The 21,135-nt window shown below is 32.2% G+C and overlaps 6 protein-coding genes across 15 annotated transcripts; 2 read left to right on the top strand and 4 right to left on the bottom strand.

The window, feature by feature from the left end:
• Nucleotides 1–962: 962 nt before the first annotated feature.
• On the top strand, nt 963–2,837 carry LOC126923424 (rRNA methyltransferase 3, mitochondrial). Its single transcript, XM_050736862.1, has 4 exons — nt 963–1,537; nt 1,639–1,877; nt 1,968–2,123; nt 2,218–2,837. Exons 1-4 carry the CDS (start codon nt 1,230–1,232, stop codon nt 2,769–2,771), a joined length of 1,257 nt encoding a protein of 418 aa, XP_050592819.1. The 5' UTR covers nt 963–1,229; the 3' UTR covers nt 2,772–2,837.
• Nucleotides 2,821–6,328, bottom strand: LOC126923409 (MAM and LDL-receptor class A domain-containing protein 1-like). Its single transcript, XM_050736823.1, has 10 exons — nt 5,921–6,328; nt 5,653–5,850; nt 5,230–5,587; nt 4,943–5,119; nt 4,460–4,886; nt 4,018–4,362; nt 3,731–3,952; nt 3,273–3,661; nt 3,043–3,208; nt 2,821–2,974 (listed from the first exon to the last, which is right to left on the bottom strand). Exons 1-10 carry the CDS (start codon nt 6,322–6,324, stop codon nt 2,934–2,936), a joined length of 2,727 nt encoding a protein of 908 aa, XP_050592780.1. The 5' UTR covers nt 6,325–6,328; the 3' UTR covers nt 2,821–2,933.
• LOC126923425 (serine/threonine-protein kinase Nek5-like) lies at nt 6,324–8,649 on the bottom strand. Of its 3 annotated transcripts, XR_007713149.1 has the most exons (8): nt 8,314–8,649; nt 8,167–8,257; nt 7,845–8,012; nt 7,577–7,737; nt 7,324–7,480; nt 6,968–7,230; nt 6,657–6,801; nt 6,324–6,578 (listed from the first exon to the last, which is right to left on the bottom strand). XR_007713149.1 is itself a non-coding variant. In XM_050736863.1 (7 exons), the coding sequence occupies exons 1-7, from the start codon at nt 8,370–8,372 to the stop codon at nt 6,732–6,734; spliced, it is 969 nt and encodes a 322-aa protein (XP_050592820.1). In that variant the 5' UTR covers nt 8,373–8,649; the 3' UTR covers nt 6,324–6,731. The 3 variants fall into 3 exon arrangements, 2 of the variants coding, with proteins under 2 accessions (XP_050592820.1, XP_050592822.1); XM_050736863.1 differs by having other exon boundaries at nt 6,324–6,801; XM_050736865.1 differs by lacking the exon at nt 6,324–6,578 and having other exon boundaries at nt 6,750–6,805.
• Nucleotides 8,650–8,983: 334 nt separating this feature from the next.
• LOC126923415 (OTU domain-containing protein 5-B) lies at nt 8,984–14,427 on the bottom strand. Of its 4 annotated transcripts, none has more exons than XM_050736835.1 (13): nt 14,273–14,425; nt 13,849–14,191; nt 13,649–13,741; nt 12,794–12,885; nt 12,521–12,654; nt 12,188–12,336; nt 11,952–12,107; nt 11,718–11,874; nt 11,432–11,643; nt 11,218–11,358; nt 10,989–11,144; nt 10,709–10,895; nt 8,984–10,079 (listed from the first exon to the last, which is right to left on the bottom strand). In XM_050736835.1, exons 2-13 carry the CDS (start codon nt 13,984–13,986, stop codon nt 9,934–9,936), a joined length of 1,761 nt encoding a protein of 586 aa, XP_050592792.1. In that variant the 5' UTR covers nt 13,987–14,191; nt 14,273–14,425; the 3' UTR covers nt 8,984–9,933. The 4 variants fall into 4 exon arrangements, with proteins under 4 accessions (XP_050592792.1, XP_050592794.1, XP_050592795.1 ...); XM_050736837.1 differs by having other exon boundaries at nt 11,218–11,337; nt 14,273–14,424; XM_050736838.1 differs by lacking the exon at nt 10,989–11,144 and having other exon boundaries at nt 14,273–14,427.
• LOC126923408 (YEATS domain-containing protein 2) lies at nt 13,791–18,813 on the top strand. 4 transcript variants are annotated; one of them, XM_050736819.1, is made up of 6 exons: nt 14,437–14,564; nt 14,668–14,737; nt 15,034–15,324; nt 15,517–18,173; nt 18,256–18,329; nt 18,495–18,813. In XM_050736819.1, exons 3-6 carry the CDS (start codon nt 15,240–15,242, stop codon nt 18,610–18,612), a joined length of 2,934 nt encoding a protein of 977 aa, XP_050592776.1. In that variant the 5' UTR covers nt 14,437–14,564; nt 14,668–14,737; nt 15,034–15,239; the 3' UTR covers nt 18,613–18,813. The 4 variants fall into 4 exon arrangements, with proteins under 4 accessions (XP_050592779.1, XP_050592776.1, XP_050592777.1 ...); XM_050736820.1 differs by having other exon boundaries at nt 14,668–14,852; XM_050736821.1 differs by having other exon boundaries at nt 14,460–14,478; nt 14,565–14,737.
• On the bottom strand, nt 16,762–20,968 carry LOC126923422 (uncharacterized). 2 transcript variants are annotated; one of them, XM_050736860.1, is made up of 5 exons: nt 20,700–20,968; nt 20,072–20,551; nt 19,331–20,003; nt 18,998–19,235; nt 16,762–17,004 (listed from the first exon to the last, which is right to left on the bottom strand). In XM_050736860.1, exons 2-4 carry the CDS (start codon nt 20,535–20,537, stop codon nt 19,031–19,033), a joined length of 1,344 nt encoding a protein of 447 aa, XP_050592817.1. In that variant the 5' UTR covers nt 20,538–20,551; nt 20,700–20,968; the 3' UTR covers nt 16,762–17,004; nt 18,998–19,030. The 2 variants fall into 2 exon arrangements, with proteins under 2 accessions (XP_050592817.1, XP_050592816.1); XM_050736859.1 differs by lacking the exon at nt 16,762–17,004 and having other exon boundaries at nt 18,591–19,235.
• Nucleotides 20,969–21,135: the final 167 nt, after the last annotated feature.

The raw sequence follows: 21,135 nt of genomic DNA, 5'->3' as shown, positions 1-21,135 counted from the left end.
GTTATGCTACTATAACTATTACTATGTTGACTGTATTGATTAAGTTTTAAAGAATGGATCTTTCTGGCCAAGGTTCTTCAATAGTGGAATCAGTGCCTGATATCCAAAACTAGAGACTGGTTAAAATCTCTTTGGATACAGATTATGAGCTATATATATTATATATTTTTACCTTATTTTAAACTATTTTAATGTAAGAAATTCTGTTCTTCAAGTGTATACAGCGACATATAAACATGTATACATGTGAAATTACTAAAAAGAAGAACTATATCTTGGATGATGTTAGAAATAGTATATTTATGTAAATTGAAACGAAATTAATTTAAGATAAAGACATTATTTGGGTCAGAGTATCAAATCTTTTCTAACGTAAATTAATAGGGATCATGTACTATAATAATTTATTTTGTTTACTCTGAATTTTAATGCATGTATTTTGAATTAACATTTGATACTTAGACCCTAAAATTGTCTTTGGCAATTCCAATTAATAAATTAGAGAAAATATGCTTCGAATTTCCTGCCCTATAATTGTTTAATTTGCTCTACATTTTTTCTTATGTTTGAAATATAACTATGATAATATTAGCTATAGCAAATTGAATCCGTGACTTTTTACATTAAGCATGTTATCCTAATCATCATACTTATTCTATTCAATTATTTAATCATCATAGAAATAAATTTTAGTAAAAAATTTACGAACAAAAATTGATATTTTTTGGCGGGAATATTTCACTTAAATATTTTATATGATTTGAATCAATTAGCGGATAAATAAAGGACAATTCTTAAAACATTTAGAAACGACTTTTATAATTTTATTACAGTGTTAATAATCTTATCAATTGTGAATGATACAAATTAATAATTATTCGGTAACCACAACATTTATAAATTTCAAAGCACAGAACAATGTTTCATTGACACGTGTCGACATCTAGTAGTTTAAATTTTTATAGCAGAATTTTAACGAGTCTCATATGGTCCCGAACTTTCTAACTCACGTTATTGCTGTTTTTAAACTCTTTGAATAAAACATGCGTGTACATTTTTCTAAGTTAATTATTAAGTTAATTTGTGTAAATAATATAATATTTTAGAGAAATGTTTTCATCAAAATATACGTGTTCGGTGCTCTGCACAATTAATAAAGAACTATGCAATGTTTAGAAAAAGGTTATAAGTAATATAAATAAATATTTTGTATTAAAACGTGGGTAACGATGGTATTTCTAAATATTGTACGTAATACTATTCAACCAATTCGATATGCTAAGCAATTAAAGACAGTTAATTTGTGTATAATACGGACGTATGTAAGATGGGTTAGTCGAAGACCGATTGCAATTGTTAACGAAGATGAACTTTTCGAAAGTGAAGATACTACTCAGCCGCGCATTCGCCAAGAAAGGATTTCCGCGAGAAAATCGAGTAAAAAGAAACCCATCCAAGAAAAAAACAGTGAAAAAACTGAAAACGCTGTGAAAAAGAATTTATTTACAAAAATTAAAGAAAATGAAAAAATTGTATCGTAAGTTGCTTATTTTTGATTTTATTATAATCTTAAATAGAAAACCTCAAAGTTATATGTATAAAATAAAAAGAATTATTTGAGAATTTTTATGCTTATAGATCCTTGATGAGTAATTTAAAGTCACGAAAGAGGAGGGAAAAAAATGATGAGATAGTTCTAGAAGGAAAAAGACTAATCATAGATGCTATAAAATCTGGTGCAATACCGCATTCAATAATTTTCAATGATTCATCCGACATAGCTGCATTAAAACTTCCCAATGAAGTTAAATTATACAAAGTTCCATATACTACAATACAGTTGTGGTCTGCTTTAACCACTTCTCCTGGCTTGTTAGGTAATAATATTGTATATTTTAAATATGCATCTTTTGTATTAAGAAGTTTAATACTTTTATAGTTTTGTCTATATTTTTTTTGTAATGTAGGAATTTTTAAAACTCCAAATGTACATAAGAATGAACCAGTTGATAATGCATTACCACTTACAATTATTTGCGATAATATAAGAGAACCAGGGAATTTAGGATCTATTATGAGAGCTGCTGCAGCAGTAGGCTGTGAAAAATTAATCATAATGAAAGGTATTAGACCATGAATTTATGACATATATATAAATGACATTAATAATTTTTTAAATAAAGAAATAATCATTAAATTAAGATTCAATATCTTCAGGATGTGTAGATTTGTGGGACCCAAAAGTTCTCAGAAGTGCAGCTGGTACACATTTCCAACTACCTATTCATGCATTTCCAACATGGGATGAGATTCCATTGCTAATTAGTGAAGACAGTAACATTTTTGTAGCAGATAGCACTTTTGGTGATCAGTTTTTGCACAATTATTCAACTGAAATACTTCAAACAAGTTTGCAAATATTTGATATTGATCCAGAAGATTTGAAGTCAAAACTTATTGTGGATACTAACAAGCAATCAGAAGAAGATGTGGTACCAAAAAATAAACACCTGATGAGAGATCTCATGTTAAAATTACCTATTCTTCCATACTATTCTGTAGATTATACAAAAAAAGAATCTGTAATTATTGTAAGTGGAGAAACTGAAGGTTTGAATTTTAATTCCTATAAATTCTTGAAAGAAAAAAACTGTATTCGTATCAATATACCTTTAGTAAAAGGAGTGGATAGTTTGAATGCGGCTGTAGCACTTGGTGTTGTTATCTTTGAAATTAAGAGACAATTTTTCAAGAAAAAGAGCCTCCTCTGATACAGATTTTTTGATAGATGTTACACATTTATATAAATAAATCCTTGGCTTTTATTTCTGAATGAATTGTGCATTTATTATTTACAGAGGCTTACGTCATATAAATTTTATAAAAGATGAAATAAAAACAATGTAATATAGATCATAATGAGTTCTAATAGCTTAATTTCCACTATTAACGGGTTGAGCAGCAGCTGGTCGAACTACAAAATTAGAATATCAAAGTATGGTATGTCTATCTATTTTACTCATTTGATAAAAAGAATCTTACTTGTACAACTTTGAGGTTGAAACTTTATGTCGTCGATCGCAAAACCTCCGTTACTAGCACTTCCTCTTAAGATGAGGCGATAAGATGCACGTGCATCTATTGTTACCTGTGCTGCAGTCCATACAGGTCTAGGATTGTTAAATCCTTTCGCTGTTAATGACCATAACTGAAACAAATAAAATATTGATTTTTTAGGATATCCTAAATCTCAAAGAATTATGAATACCTACAGGTTGTTGTTTTCCGTCATTCTCTTCATCGTTGATTGCTTCTTCGTCGGTATTCATTTTAATAACTTGCAACGTTGTAGATTCCTCAACACCAAAGGCAGCAAACCAAAAAGTGAAACAAACCGATTCTTCGTCGGGTGATGTTTGAATTATTGGAGATCGTAAACGTACATCTGTGGATTGTTTATTTATAGTAAAAATATCAAAGAAAACAAAGTCTCCGGTTGCCCCAAAAGTTTTATCCAATAGCTGAGCTGGACGATGGGCAAGAAACGCACGTTGCCAAGTGACTGTACGCTCGTTCTCAGAAGAAGTAATATTTTCCCAACCACATAACCCTTTCTCAAAGCTACAATCTTCTGGTCTCACAGATGCACCAGGTGGTTTCACTACAAACCAGTAATAACATAATTAGTTCGAGGTAGAATTAGGAAAAACAGGATTTATTAAAAGCTTACCAGAACAATTGCCAGTATAGAAAGCAATATCGTCAATGCCAATGCTGCCACTAGCACGATTGGGACCCCAAGTACCCTCGAAAACTACGTTGAAGTTCTTCCTTTCGTTTATATTGATTTGTGCATACCTCCATGTGGGTCCTTGGTTACTATACAGTTGCCAGATTGATCTTGATTCAGTTGATGATTCTTCTGTTGTTTGTATAAATACACGGAGTACACCTTTGAATTTGCATCATTATTATAGGCACATTAGAATAATTAAAGAAAAGATATAAAATATCTACCTAAGCTTGGTCCAATAGAATCAATGAAAGACTCAAACATAAAGTACCAGAAGGTAACACATAATGGCTCGTCACTGCCTTTCATTTCCCGACTAACAAGTTGCGCTGTTCCGCCTCCGGATGATCGAGGTCCTCCTCTTGGACGTCCCAAATTAAGGAAATACTCATTTCTTCGATTAACTGTATATCCATTGCTGTACGATTTTCGTTGGTTCCTGGGATTCAGCACTTGTATAGATACTCTTTCCCATTCCACTCGATCAGGATCTCGAGAATTGATCCAGTCACATTCGTCGACTTCGAAGGTGCAGTCTCGTGGTGTAGGTACGGCAACTTGAGGTAAAGCTGTAAGTGTATATGAATGAATATTCGAAAACCAACAGTGATCACTAACTCGTTTTCGATTAGATCTCTGTATGTATTATTTTTTATGAATCTTTACCTGGACAAGCACCTTGTGTAAAAGAGATGTCGTCAATGGCAATATCTCCCATCTCAGTGTTACCTACAGATGCTTCGAAAAGGAGTTGAAAATCATCCAGAGAGCTAATTGTAATTTGAGCAACGAACCACGTATTTCCAGCGTTTCCGTTCAGACTCCAAATTTCTCGGAGAGGTGCATCCAAACTACGAAAATGACGAATGAACAGTTTTAAAGAACCGATGCCAGAACCAAACATGTGGAACCAAAAGTGCATACACATAGGTGTATCGGCACTTGATGCGGGGAAGCTGGTGCTAACGAGTCTGGCTCTGTCTCCTGGTCGACGAGGAAAGGAAGAATCTATATACGCATATCCCCCAGCTGTTGATTGGTCTGTCGAACTATCCATTGCTGGTCCAGTTGTGGGATTCCCACTTCCACGACTCTATACACGTATTTATATATATTATAGCGTAATAGTGAAATTGATAATAAACTTACAATTGTCCAATCGAAATCATCCTCCGCGTCATTAGCCCAATCACAAAATCCACCAGCAAAATTGCAGAAACCGATACATGAAGTACCTGGCTGTAAATCTATGTCGTCTATGGCTATGTAGCCTCTATATAGACGGGCTGGATCGGTAGAATCCACAGGAATTCCTTCGATGATCAACTAAAAATAAATACCACGTTTTTATATGATAATCATAATGTTCTTAATATCGAAACCATGATACTTTTCTCAAGGAAAATATTAATTCGGGGAGAAAGTTATCCAATTACCGAATGTAGCTCAGGATACGTGTATAGCAATTGAGTTTGCTGCCAAACACCCAGGGTATAATACTGAGCATTCCAAATGACACGTTCGTCAAAAATTTCCAGTGGCTTGCAAGACGGTATAGTCGCATTTTCTGGAGTGATTTCTTCAGTTTGTTCTTTCTTAATAGAATATTCATCTACACCTACATGAAGTAGAACTCTCAGACCGGCGACGCTGAGGCCATCCATGCTATACTTAAACATAATACAAGTTCCAACAACTCCTGTACTTCCTAGTTGAGCACTATGCAACAGTCCTCCTAGAGTTTTTGTTTTACCATCCTTTTGTGACAGTTGTGATGTTTCAAGGAAGGCATATCTAATTCAAATTTGAGTTACTATACATACATAGAATTGGAAATAAATATGTATATTGAAGCATACCCTCCTTCCATAGTACCAGTAGTATAATCACTTGGGGGACCACCCATCCAATTGGTACCCATACCAGTTCCAGCTACCCAGTTTATTACACTTTCACCATTTTGCCATTCACAAAGTGTCTGTGCTGGAAATGTTCCAAAGTCACAAAAAACTTCATCTATTGATGCTGTAGATAGTGGTGGTGTGATTGGTGGATACCTTAAAATGATACATTTTGAAGTGATTGAACTTTAACAGGTCAATTTTTTTATATTTATAAATTTCTTACCTCTGCGTTGATGAATTTCTTTGAGCAAGAGTAGGCGGATTAAGTGGCTTTTGTGGCAATGGCATCTCTGTGGTTGGAGGAATAATTGTCCGAGTATATAGAATATCTGGTCTAACCGGCCAATGCCTAGGTTCGATATGTTCTACTTCGTCTATAAGATCATGATCTCGATCAATAGAATTGAATGGAAATTGCGTTGAGTTGAAAGCATCATTGGTGACAAAAGTATCAAAGACATCCTTCGTCTCGTCATTTTCCATACTTTTGGTCCAATTGGGAATGAAACTTTCGTTTTCGCCGCCGACGAGATCTATTTGTTCTCCGAGCATCGGATTTAAAGGAATCCATGAAGAAGCACATATTAGCCAGTAAAGGCAATTACATATTAATAAAATCAGCCACATTTTCTTAATATTTTAGACAATTTTTATTTCATGAAAAAAATAAGAAGATCTTAATATTGAAGTATTATATAAAGAATGTTAAGCAGATACACAATCACATGTTTCATCGTGGAAACAACTGAGAATCTTTTTCTATCTTATCTATTTTATTATAAATTTTTCTGGAATTTAAAGTATTTTAAATACGAAAATAGGAAATTTTACACTTTAAATTGCATAGCAAGAAGCTAACACTCAACTTCCAACACGGTTTCCTGATAAACAGAAGTTAGTAATACAGTTATTGCGACGTTTATACACGCAGAAGAATGATAACTAAACTAAATACGAACTGAACGGTTTTCAAAAGGTATGCACGTGATGAAATAAAACGAACATTCCGCAGTTCCGGCCTTCGCTTCCTGTCGTTACGCTTTTGATCCTAGTACAGAGAGCCCGAGTTCGATAACCGTTCCCTGTACAATTTCATTAAACTGACTACCTACAATAATTACCAGTTATTATAAAGTACATTATACTATAATGTTATATACAGAACTATATAATAATTATATGAATACAAATATAAAAAGTGACTGTTCTATCAAGAAAATCTATATTTAAATATATAACTTTAAGTGTCTAATTTTTAAACGTTACTTACGATTTTAAAAATTTCAGAAATATTTCCGGATTAAAATTTCCATTATTCTTGTTAGTAATACTCATAACTCGTCCTAAATTTAAATATATCCGAATAATGAAAGATACAAGGTAAGGACAGAGAATCAATTGATCTATTTTCGGCCGGCAAAATGGGTCTTTTCTCAACATTTTTGATATCAAGCTAACAACAGACGATGATGTCCCTCTGGGAAGAGGTCGTGGTCTTTCTTCGCAAACCATTTTTGTGATTTCTGTCAGACTCTGAAAATTGGGATACGTACTATACATATAGAAAATAGAACAAAGTCAAAAATTACATTGACTAAAATCCGAATTAAATTAATCTAACTTTACCATAGCGGGAAAAGGATGTCTTTTTGAAACCATTTCATAGAGAATGACGCCCATGCTCCATATATCGCACTTAAAATCATAAGATTGGTCTGTTAGCATTTCTGGAGCCATGTAATAAAATGATCCAGCGCGACATACAATTGATGGTTTCGTTAATCTGTACAATAATAATAATACTCCATAAAATTATATAAAAATATTGAACATAAACTATTAATATTTTATAAAGTAACTTTTTCACAATGAATGATACTCTTTAAAATTTTTCGAGACACCGAAATCTCCGATCTTTACGATGTCACCGCGACTTCCGGTTAGCATGATGTTTTCCGGTTTCAAATCACGGTGAAGAATCTTTTTGAAATGGATGTGGTGAACTCCAAGAACGACTTGGGAGAATAAATACAGCGCATCCTAAATTAACATATGTATTCATTAGTATTAACATATTCATACTATATCAAACTTTTAAAATATCGTAGACGAAAAATAATGAGATGTAATGTTTCCCAAATTCTTACTTCCTCTTTAAGTGGTGTCTCGTTGTTTTCTAATAAATCTTTCAAAGTGCCTCGCGTTGCATATTCCATAAGAATGTAACTGTGATTGTCCTCTATCCAAGCTCCATAATAAGCAACTATATTAGTATGTCTCAAAGTGTGCAAACATTTCACTTCTTCTGATATGTTCTGAGCACATTAAATATGCATGCAATTAGTTATAATATATAAAATTAAGCATAGAGACAATCTTTTATTTACAAAAAAAGTTAATTAATAGGTACATCTCCTTGATATTGTGACACAATTAATTTGGCCTATTTCAATTAAGAAATTTCCTCACCTTAAAAGGTAGTGCGTTTACATTATCGAGAATTTGTTCTTTAACTACAAATGGTTTAGAGTCTTTCTTTCGTCGTACTAAGTAAACTGATCTAGAAACAATAGACGATGAGGAAATAGGAAAATTTAATTTAGCACGAATACATACCCGAAAGACCCCTGTCCTAACAATGTTTCGAATATATAATCATTTATATGCATGGACATTTTTAACAAAAATGATAAAAAACGCAAATAAAATCGAATTATTAATTCACAAAATTAATTTAGCTAGGAGTACTAAACATCAATCGATTTGTTATGGTAGATCAATATAAACAGTTAGTCCGATAAAGTTTGAATTTTTTTCTAGTATATCGGAAATGTCTATTTCCAATCAAATATTTGAAATTGAATAATATAATTAAATATAATAATTAATTAAATACATTTACTTTTTAAGAAGAACTATTTTTTTACAAAAAAAAATACAATAATTTTTTGACTTGATTAGTTTCGTATTTAATAGCGTCCTATTACAAATTAACAAATAACATCGTATGAAAATCATAAGGAATTCGTTGTTTCTTCATTTGTGCTTATAATTTGGAATGCACAAATGAAATCTAATTATATTTCGAGAATATGCATATGATGTGCATAGATTGTGGATTTATTATTATTCATAAAAAGTGTTTACAAAAACGCATTCTTGTTTGCTCACAATTTATAAAGTATTGTTTTAATACTATTTAAAGTCTCTAAGATTCGTTAGCAAACATTCTCTATACATATGTATTAACGAAAGCACATATGCAAAGGTAGGGAAAATTCGGGCATTAAATTACATGTAGTAGTTTTATTCTTCTTTTTTTACAAATAACGCAATAAAGATTTTTTTCCTAAAGCGTTTAGATGTATTATATCATACCACAAAAAAGGATGTAGTGACGCAGTTGACCTGATTGAATTGCATAATTCACAATAGTAAATGCTGCATTCAAGAACACGCAGACAATTTAATATAGATGGACAACGACAAAAAAAGGTTATTTTTTAAGACTTGATCGTAAAAAAGTTCCTGTCCATAAGGTGAAACACTGCTGGCAAAACAATATGGCTACTCTAGTTTTTCAAAAAGTGTGCACGTTAACGCGATGTATGTACTCTGTTTTAGAGCACTCGTGCACACATTAACAATTCTTGAATTGAGCGATGCTCACCAAACATTTATTTCCAATGAAAAAAGCAAACCACCTTATACCCTAGTGCAATGCAGAATTAGATGATACTGCAGTATGTACAGAGTATCCCATAAGATGCATTATCAAACTCATACGTCAAACCAAAGACGTTTTAACTGAAGAAAACAATTCTTGATGCTTTTACGTGATCATTTCTTTGTTGATTAAATTTCTTGTCATTAATGGAGAAAAGCAGATGCATCCTGAATAAACTTAAACACTTAAACACTTGTGCTAATATTTGGTAAAGTTATAATCCAACCACTTCTTTGGAACTCGAATCTGATTTGAAATACGCAATGACTTTAGCAGAAATCAATGCGATACGATTTGCAGCCGGTAATTAAGTTTATTAGGCATGCATTCAACATAACTGTCTCTTAGTGACTAATGACCATGTGATAACACTAAGAATTGCTTCATTTTTTTGATTTAGAACTATCTTATTTTTCGGATATATCACATCCTATGAAAAACGCTGCATACAAATGCATATACTTTTGCTTCAGTATTCTTTTGAACTTTATCAATAACGATTTTAAAAATTAACTATTACTGGAATCTAGTATATTGTTAGTATCATTTCCAGAAGAGGCAGAACTCCGTGATTGTTTCAAGCTGTCTAAATATTCCTGCTGTGATGTAGCCAAAACTTGCGAGAGTATGTCACTGTCTTCCCAATCAGTCAAACCTAGTAAATTACGAACATATTTTTGTATAGCAAAATTATTCTTCTTGATCAAAATATTTAAAATTAATTATATAGTGTTTCATTTAACTGAAAACATATCTCACGAGGGATTAACATAACCAAAAAAGTTTTAATAGAAGTTGTTTGGTAAGAGGGAAACATCATATGGTGCAAATAATTTTTTTGCAGATTAAGTAGTAGGCGAGATTTTAAGGCCAACTTCATTTTTTTTAATGGAACCATACATTTTTTAATAAAACAATCAATCCATCTATACATTCCCTATAAGAAAGTATTAATCTATTTATGTTGATTATTTAAATATTTTAACTTTATTTTGACAAATCCAATGACAATGCATCTATGAAATGCTGACTAATATATTAAAAAATGTATGATTCCATTTAAAACAATAAAGTTCACCTCCCACTTAAAATCTCCCCCATTACTTGACCTGCAAATGATTTGCATCATATGATATCATGCTTTAAATCAAACAACTTTTGTTAAAATATAGCTTTAATCCCTCGTGAAATATATAATGGAACATCCTGTACCTATATTATAGTTATATATCATAAGGTAACTTAGTTATTGACATTTAATTTAATCACTAATACTTGACTTACCAAATACTTCGGGAGGAAGACGGTTGAATAACGAGATATCCGGTGAAGCATGAGCCTCTTTACTACTACCTGGTACAGGTTCCTGAGAGATTTTAGATTCAAAATCTGAGGCAAGGTGAGACATGGTAGATCCTTGTGTTGACTGGTGTTGCGGAGACCTTTTATTGTATCTTACCGAATCATTTACCTGAAATTATAAATTAAAACATACAAAACATAATATACAACATAATATATATAGGCTACATCGTCTTAGTAACATTAATAACTAGAAACGGACTTTTGGAGAATTACGCAAATTATCTTGGCTAGTTTGAGTCGTGGTCGGAGAAGAAGTGTGACTTCGTTGTTGACCACGACCTCCATGAGGGTGAAAATGCGCATGACTGTGTTGCGCACTTGTTACCGTACTTGTACTGCTGCTACTCGCTGATCTCTTTATTGAATCAAGAAACAATTTTTTAGTATTACTCGTCTAAAATAATAGATAAAAATTGCATGGAACTTACAGCTTTTCGCATTTCATTATCCCTTAACCATTGCAAATAACTTTCCCTGGCAACTTGTTCTTCTATGGCTTCGTTTGTTGCTTCCCAGTCAGTTGCTTTTATTTTATCTTCTAGCATCGTCTGTGCACAAAAATAATTGTTCTTTTCATTTATTGTAGAAGTTTAAAGTTTAAAACGATATTAAATATAACAATTAACTATAGTAATTTTCTACCTGCTCAATGTGTAATTCTTCGCTTTGACGAACTGCATCTGATATAAGTTGTCGATCCGCCGCACCAGGATTGTATGAAGGTAAGCCAAGACCAACACCAATTGTAGCTTTATATGGGTCTACTATGCTATTATAATGGCTACCACGTTGATAAGACAATCGTATCGGTTCATTATCACTTTCGACCATCGTATGGAAAATATTAATTGGTTCTGTGTAGAATTACAAAAGGTAATATTAAAAGCACAAAAAGATTAACTTTACCAAAGCGCATATTGACACGCACCAGTACTGTAGCAATATAACTGAATGCTACGATTATACATTTCAGACATTGCTTGCATTTCTATATGATTTCCATGTACATATTCTTGTCGTTTTCTATCTACATATGTGCTAAAATCTTCCGCTACAAAATGAGAAAAAAATTCTTGATTGGAAGCCTGGAAAATTACACCATATAATTAATAAATTTATTTTTAAATAATGGATTTCTATCATTTTTGTGTTTAATACTTACAATATAATCCATGCAATGCTTCCGAACTACACCATGCATTTCTTGATCACCATAAACTTGATCTGCAACAGCTCTAAATAGACATGCTCCATCCTCACCCATCTTTTTGACGATAAATCCCATTTTTCGCATTCGTTTCTCAAACCATCTATCTCGCTGTAAAAAAAAAATATAATCAAAAAATTTGACAATGAAAATTATCCATTGTCATAATTATCTATCATTTCATAACTAACCTCTTGCCATTCAGCCAGTGTGAGATTATTTCCAGTTCTGCCAGTATATTCATCGCCGCTATTATATCCATTAGCTAATTCATGTTCTATATTTGCAGCAGCCCCAACAATAGCCATTCGATTATTGGCTATGACACTACCATCCGTAGCTAAGTAAAGTGTATTATTTATTATTTATTTTTCTAAGAAATATTTTCTTATTTTATATAAAAAATTGTAATATCAAAGAAAAATGTCTTTTTTCAATATAATTTAAGTTGATCTATGCTTGTTCTAATATTAAGTGATAAATTTAATATATGTATGCATAGAAGAAGCATTACAAATATAAACCTTGTAATCCACTGCTAGATGCAGTGGGAGGTGTAGCTTGTCTTTCACGTTCTCTTTCTCTCTCCCTGTCTCTTTCACGACCCCTATCTCTTTCTCTATCACGTTTTGAACGTGAATTTCTTCCAATACAACCACTGTAAAATAAACACTCAACATAAAATAAACAAAACATAAATTTCTGAATACAATATACCAGACTGAATATATCTAAAATGATAGACAATACAATGATATAAAACAAATTTGGGAATTCTTTGGTCTTTCATACAGTACCTATGCGGACTTGCTCGTTGTCTGTGGCGTTTACCATGACTGGGACCACTTCCTTCTTCAAAATGTTTATCTTCTCGACGATCTACACTTGACTTTAATAGAAGAACATATAATAGAACACATATATAAGTGTTGAATACATTATAATATATTTTTATTAATTATAGGGAGTTATTATATACATAGCAAATGACAAATGATATTCCATAAAAAAAGGATAGATTTGAAATTAAGGGTATTTATATAAAAATTTAATACTAAAAAAGGAAAGAAAAATACCTAATGTAATGTTAATTCCTTAATTCCCATAGGCACCTATAAATACTTCTTATTTGTTCTATAACATAAGCAAATCAATAGTTTATAGGTTCTAATGCATTCTAGCAAGTCTAGTAAGTCTAATAGTCAGTTTAGTATCTATTCCGATACATTAATTCATAATATTGTTGACAGAATTTTGGTTTCATTCATTTTTAACAGTATCTTGAACAAAAGTATGTTTTTTGTGTTATTTGATTTGTTTGCTATCATTTGAGATTTTATGTGCATCTGAAATATGTGAATATATTTTATACTAATATAGTACTCATATCCAAATTATAACATATATTTTTTTTGTTTACTAAAATAATGAAATGTATATACCAACAAAAAATGTGTAATTTATAATAAAAATAAAAAAGTAAAGTAAAATATATTTTACATGTATCTCAAAGTAGACTCGTAAAACATGTAAGATCAATAGAGATCAATAGAAATAGAAATGAACAACTGATGAAATATTTCCAATATTTTCTCATAATGTGACCTATGGGAATTGGGGGTTAAAAAAAAATTAGCTTTTATGTTTCCTACCTCATACGAGCTCCCTGTAAGAACGATAGAACCAGATCCGTGATCAGTTTGAACCCCGTGTAGATCGACTGCGAAACCGTTCGCTGCACGTACCTGTCACGGTTCGCAAAAGGTCGTTTTAAGGTTCGCTCTTGCAACTACTTGCAACTAGAAGTATTTGTGTAAGTAGTATAGCTGCAATGAAGAGATTATTCATTCACCTGATATGGGCTATTAGGCAGTGTGATGGATCCGGAGGTATGCTCGTTTTGCACTCCGTGAACATCGACTTCGGAAGTGCTGCCTCCTTCTCGTCTATCTTTCGAGGCGTTCGTCTTCTTCTTCGACAGAATGGTCATCTTGCGTAATCGATCGTCGGTGGTCGTTCAGACGCGACGCTCGTTTTAACAAGATTTCAGAAGAGAACCTCGCAGGCTTACGCTCACCGCGCCTTCAACCCCGTAACTTCCTTCCTGATCCACAATTGCTCTATCCACTTATTTATTATTATTCCCAACGATGATCTACCAAGTACACCTCGACGTACGTGGATGCGAATTGATCCTTTAGTAATATGTCACTAATTAACTCTTCGGAATTTAAATCAGGACAATATAGCGCTTTGTAAGAAATACAGCATGATACCTTTAATAACCAACTACTACATTAATTCGTGTTATTTCGAATGTTTTGTCAGACAGCCATGACTACACTTGCACACACTACGAGGCTACCTATTGCCAATCTGTCGCGTGGTATTTCCCCTATACCCGACCATAAAAGTCCCTACGCTAGATATTTATCAGTTGTTTTAAAGAACACGAACTCTATATTGCCTAAGTACACTCCAGGTTTTTTTTTCGAATTTTTAATATTAATGAGCAAATGTTACATACTTCGATCAGTCAAGTAGAAATTGATAGGATTAATTTTTCAGGTAAAAGTTTGAAGCGACATTCTCGATAGATTTCTATTATATACAATAGGCAGAATGGAAAACACTGATAAAATTTAACGAATTTCCTTTGCTACACTTTTAGGGAAATAATAATAAAGTTGATTGAATATTTTTACTACAAAGCACACCTGTTGTTACTAAGCTAACTTTACGTATGTATACATATAATACAATACTAATAACATACTTCACATGTGTTGTCACGCTTTCTTGAGAATTTCAACGGTATCATGAGATAACATATGGACAATATAACTAAACTATGATGTATGTATATATATATATATATATATATATATATCTGTCACTATGATATCAGATTTGTAATAATGTATGTAAGATAATTATTGTCAAATGTGCGATAAATTTTCTGTTGTCGAAATAATCAGCATCATTGATTGAAATAAAATATTTCATGGAAAATATAACCTCCACCGTTTGTTTATAGAAAGTTGTATCAACACTTCGAATTGCAACCCTCTGTTCAAAGGGTGGTTTAAAAGAAGCACATGGTCGTCATTTAAATTACAAGTACTATAAGAAGAAACTGATATCAACGATAAAACAGATTTTTTTATTACATATAAAATACAAAAAGTAGGTTTTAAATATCTTACCATTTAATTATTATACGTTCGAAAACAACTATGGTAAATGAGTGCCTTAAAAGATCAAGATCCCGATTACGGGCCATCCGATGCAAGTGATGAAAAACATCAACGAATTTACGAAGAAAATGGTATATATGAAATTTTTTATCAAATTTATACGATGTTTCTATTGTATCTAACCTGTTTATACTCCATTTATTTTAATATTAAGAATTATCTTTTTGTAACAACATTACTAAAAATTGAATGTGTACAATGAATAAAATATACAGAATTAATTGTATTTATTTGCATTCGTTTTTATTGTTATTTCATTTTAGCACGAAGCAGTACAGCAAGAAAAATAACTGCTATTATTGAAAGGGAATTTTCCCAGGAAATTAATACAAAAGAGAAAGAAGTTTTAGAGTTACAAGAAAGATTGCATAGAGCATCAAAAATCCTTCACCTTTTGCGTTATGTTATTGTTGCTGACTTTTATAATCGCAAACAGTGTCAAAATTCACAAAATGGAGAAGCAAAGCAAACTCAAATTCATCCTGCAATAAAACAGCTGATTGGTAAATCACCAAAGTTATCCGACAGTTCAATTATTTCTACGTCAACAATATCTAACAAAGACAGTTATTTTACCACATCAGAATCAATTTCGATATACCCATCAAGTACCACTGATGATGCTGTAAAAATAGAAGAAGCTTCTGAACATTATCGATTGGAGAAAAGAAGGAATGAAACGGACGAAGATCCACGACCAAAGAAAATTCCACGATATATTCCACCAAAAAGTGGAGTCCCAGAGTCTCAATGTCCATCGAGAGGTATTAGGCACAAAGTGAGGAAACGTATAATTATTGGAAACATTTCAAAATGGATTCCTCCAGAATGGAGAGAAGATGCTGCTAGTCACAAATGGACCATGTATGTTAGAGGAAATAAAGAAAATCCTGATATTAATGATTTTGTTAGCAAAGTTCGATTCTTTTTACATCCTAGTTATAGACCTAATGATGTTGTCGAAGTTACATCAGCACCATTTTGTCTTTCAAGACGCGGTTGGGGTGAATTCCCGCTAAGAGTACAATTGCATTTTAAAAGTGCTCTCAATAAGCCAATGGATATAATTCATTATTTGAAATTAGACCGTACTTATACTGGTCTACAAACTTTAGGATCCGAGACACTTGTCGATATATGGATCTATGCAGACTCCCGAAATTCTAAACGAAATACGGGTAAAGTAATTGATGAAGATTTTAATGAGAATGAGCATAATTACGATGTGAAGCTAGAAAATGATAAAGATTCTAATCTCATGTCTGATTTTATAAGTAACGGCATAAATAAAACATTAGAATTAACAGATAAGGGCAGTGAAGTGGTAGTTAAGGAAGAACCCTCAGAAGATATAGAAATTAATGAAGACTTAATAAATGTGAAAAAACTGTTATTTTATATAGAACTTGATCATGATTATTGTGGTTCCAAGTACTTAAATGATTCTGAAAGAAATTTAACTATTGACCATTCATCAACAACATTAACTAATTCATTTTTACATAAGATTGTCACAGTAGATAATCAGCAGAAAGAAGATAGAGAGGAGGTCACTGAAACTAATAACACAATAACAAGTGAACTTTTAATAAATGGATATTTAACAGACTTAAAGGTACAAGAGGAATTAACAAGCACAAGCATACCTTTGTTAGATGAAGTTAATCGGAAAGTACTTCCTCTAAGTTGCTCCAGAGTTCACTCGAACCTTCGTCCTTTGAAAATTTCTATTCCTCCATTGTTTGAACCATCTGGAAATAGACATGTCTTAGTTCTTCAGAACAATAAAACGATTCCTGTAGATATTGCAGGTATGGATTATGCCCGTAATAACGATTCAGCAAAATCGAGGATAAATTTAAGTACTTCTCGTGGTATTAGTTTGTTGAAGAAACCTTTAGGCACAGAAACTAAAATCCAAGAACGAGATCCTAATGGAACAAAGGTGCAACAAGGATTAAAGCTTCAAGTTTCTAAAAGTATTCTCTTAAATGTAAATTCCAATGTACCAGTACTAAAGATAGCTGAGAGGAGAAATTCACCAAATGATCTTTCTTTTAATTTTGAAAAAGAATCAACTACTGAACAGGTGTTAAAAGTGAACAATCAAGAATTGAAGGAATTCAAGTTATCACGTCAGAAAATCACTTTAGGGAAGGATAAATACAAGCTCCAAAGTAAAAAGGAGTTTTATGACGAAATTATCCGAACAATTGAGATAGCAAATATTCTGAACGTTCAAGGCCTATTGCGATTCATTGTTAGAAGAATGCCCTTGATAACTCAAAATGCTTCCGACTCCGATTACAGACGACTACATCCTTATGCCTGCACGAGCGAAGAAGAATACTTTAGCTATAGTATAGCGAAGCGAAATGCCTGTGAATGGAATCGAGCAAGGATGATACGATATTTTATGAAGAAAAAGCCATTCACGGAGGAAGAATTATGGACCACTAAGGAAATAATGATTTGGGCGAGATTGCACGGTTATACGCCTCTTTGTCCGAATTTGAGTATTCGGTCAATAAAACAGCAGAAGAGTTTACCCGTTTCCACAATCGCCAAAAGCATTTCTACATGTACACAGCCTGATACTTTTTGCAAGTGGCTTCAAATTTATCCAAATCAATCGAATGATAATTTGCTTAACTCTAATTTACATCAATCCAACGAATTGGACATTGAGGTTGATGTTGTAAATACTGATGTTGCACTAGAAAGCAAGAAAGAATTGAAAGAAAGAAAAGAGCATAAGGAATTTGTAAACACGAAAATTACAGTATTGGAACTTGAAAAGAAATTAGTGCCGTTTTATGATTTTATTTGTGAAACTGCCAGAGAAATTGGTATTAAGCTAATTTCTGAAGAAATTGTACCCTCTGTCGTACATGGCGCAGCTGGTCGAATGATAATGCGGGTATGTTTTACATATATATATTTTTACATAATTTAAAAATCAGTGAAAAATTAAATTTCCTACATATTTTATATTTTGCTAGGCTGTTGAATGCCTTGCAGAGGATTTAGTCAGAATGTCTTTGGCGAAAGCTTGGGAAAGATGCAGTGATAATGGGTAAATATACTTTTTCAATCAGGCTACTTGTATATATATACATATATTTCGTATAAAATTCACAACTTTTTATGATGCAGATGTCAAATATACCTATTACATACATATATGTATGTATATTATTATCGCGGAATTGTGATAGTCTTTTTTTTCTTTTATTTATAGATATCCGAAGATGATCGTTTTGGACGATGTACGTGGAGCCCTTCTAAGTCGTGAAGAATTTGATATTTTTACAAATCACGGATTAGGCTCAAAATATCGGTTAACGGCCACAGATTAGCTTAGAAAAATATAAAATCTAGAGAATTTAATGACTGAAGGAATATTTAATATTAAGGAAATTTAAAAAGTTCTGCCGTATTTAACACTTAAATAACATAGGTCTGCTGCAACAACGCGCTCCAATACAGTTCCGATAACGGAAGCCTCGCACATGTACAAATTTATAATTTTGAATAAAGTATATGAAATTTTGTACGAATCAGTAGGTTCAATAAAATTTAAACTAGTTTCTGACCTCTTCACTGTTATATCTACATATAATTGAATTAACTTCAATCATGCCTTATCTTTTATATTTTCTTTCGAACATGTATACATGTATTTAAAAAAAAATTTAAAAGCGAGATCAAATATTAGGTAGCAAATATCAACAGATTTCTCACGAGAATTTGTTTACTGCACAATTGATGTCCCGTCTATCGCATAATAACGTAATCATTTTCTTGTAGAGCCGCTTGCATTTCTACTAACGTGATATCTTTTAATCGAGGTGACATGGGAACGTAATTAGACTCATCCGTTATTCTTTGGAATCCCAAATTATTTTTCTCGATCCGTACAGAGTTTTTATGAGATGTTAAAGGCAAACTACTAGGTCCAGAAGCCCGAATATCTTGCAACCTTAAAAAGATATATATATATATATATATAATATAAATAAATGTAATGTTAAACAAGCATAATATTGCATGAAGGAAAACTGAACGAATACAAACCTGCTTCCTTTCATGGACTCCGAAGCGCACCTCTGACGTGGAGGCAAAGGTGGTGGCTCTTCCGACAGTCGATTACAAAAGAGATTCTCCATATAAAAATTTGAAGCAGCTACTGCACTCATGTCGGATTCATCTGGAATTTCTTCATAAATTCCAGAAGTTGCAGAAATATCAGAGTATCTTCTAACATGATAATGGCCATATGGTTCTGGTTGATAAACATCCTCATTTATTTTACCAGACATTCTATAGCTTATTTCTTCATATCTTTCGTTAGATTCTCTTCTTTTAGATAATATTTTTAATTCCATTCTTCCAGTTGTTACTGAATAACTTCGCAAACGTTCATTATGGGATATTGCTCTAATATCACCTTCACTTAAGCTTAAAGGTCGTCCATTAGTTTGCTTGTGTCTTGGACCACGGCCCTGAGTTACCAAATCTTGCAACAATTTACCAGCTTCTAAACAAAACAAATGTAGTTCACCAATTCCAGCACGGAATTTTTTTGATGTATGAATCACACAAATACATTTAACATCGTCTGGTCGTCCTGCCGTGATCAAATGAAACTGATTTAGTTCATCCCACTCAAAATTCTCTAATGTTTCACCAGAATGAATATCCTTTATTATTACTCCTAGTGTGCTTGTTATCAAATCACCATATAGTCCTAAAAAAAATTCTGGTAATTAAACTTCAAAAAGCACAGATTCATTCTATGAATAATAATTTAAATACCTGTCAACCCTGATGCTTTGGAATGTGGATTGTCAACCATAGATATTTTATAAGATCCTGGTGCAAATTTAAGCTTTCTAGGTCTTAATAGCTGTCTAATATTTGCCATCCACCGCTGTGACTCTGTCTCTGAATTACCAGCTAAATAGAGCAATGGTTTCCTATCTTTGATAGGAAATATACCAAAAGCAAATTGCTTAGATCTAGATTGGGTACGGCAAATAATGGCATCCAATGGTATTACTATGAAATTCTCTTTGTCATTTGATGATGAACTATTATCATTGCCAATACAATAATCAAGATTTACTCTGACTCCTAATTCAGAACCTAGCTTTTGAAAGGAACACCAATGCCTTTTCCAAACTTTCCAAGGGCCCAATGTTCTCTTTTTTACCTTATGAACTTTGGACTTGTTACCACAAAACTTGACATCTAGAAATCCACAGATTTCTTCCTCAGCCATTTCTCTCTCCTTTTCTAAAAGATATTTCATTGTTAATATTTAGAAAACAGTGATCATTTTTACTTTGCATGAAAGGAAAATATTTGTATAATTTGGAAACTACCTAGTACAAGAATAAACAATAGAAGATATGGTTAACATATTATTTTGTGAATTAATTACCTTAAGCTTATTATCAGATGCAAAAGAGAAATACTTTTTGATAAAACAAAATATAATACAATAAGAAATATCTTTAATTTTCCATAGAAGAGCCAAATCAAGTATTTGGCTACTTTTGATTTCCAATACTAACTATAAAATTTTATAAATACAGAAGAATATAGATATTTACAAAAACGCCCGGGCAATTCAATCAACAGTATTATTTGTATTGTTTACTAACTTGCTCACTCCCCAATCTTAAATTCAGTACTGCCAACAATGTGAGAAATTGATCAGTCAGTTGTTACGAAAATCAGAATTCCCTAAATAAAATTTCTGCTATATGTTCAAATATAAATATTATTAAGCTATTAATAGTGTAATTTAATATAATTTAATAAAAGTTTCCATCAGAAAAAACAGATCGGGAAAGCTTTGTTTAGAAATATAAAAC

This window comes from Bombus affinis, chromosome 13 (genome assembly GCF_024516045.1).
Source record: "Bombus affinis isolate iyBomAffi1 chromosome 13, iyBomAffi1.2, whole genome shotgun sequence".
Taxonomy (NCBI): domain Eukaryota; kingdom Metazoa; phylum Arthropoda; class Insecta; order Hymenoptera; family Apidae; genus Bombus; species Bombus affinis.
Note: the sequence above shows the minus strand (reverse complement) of the source record. Positions and strands in the feature narration are given on the sequence as shown.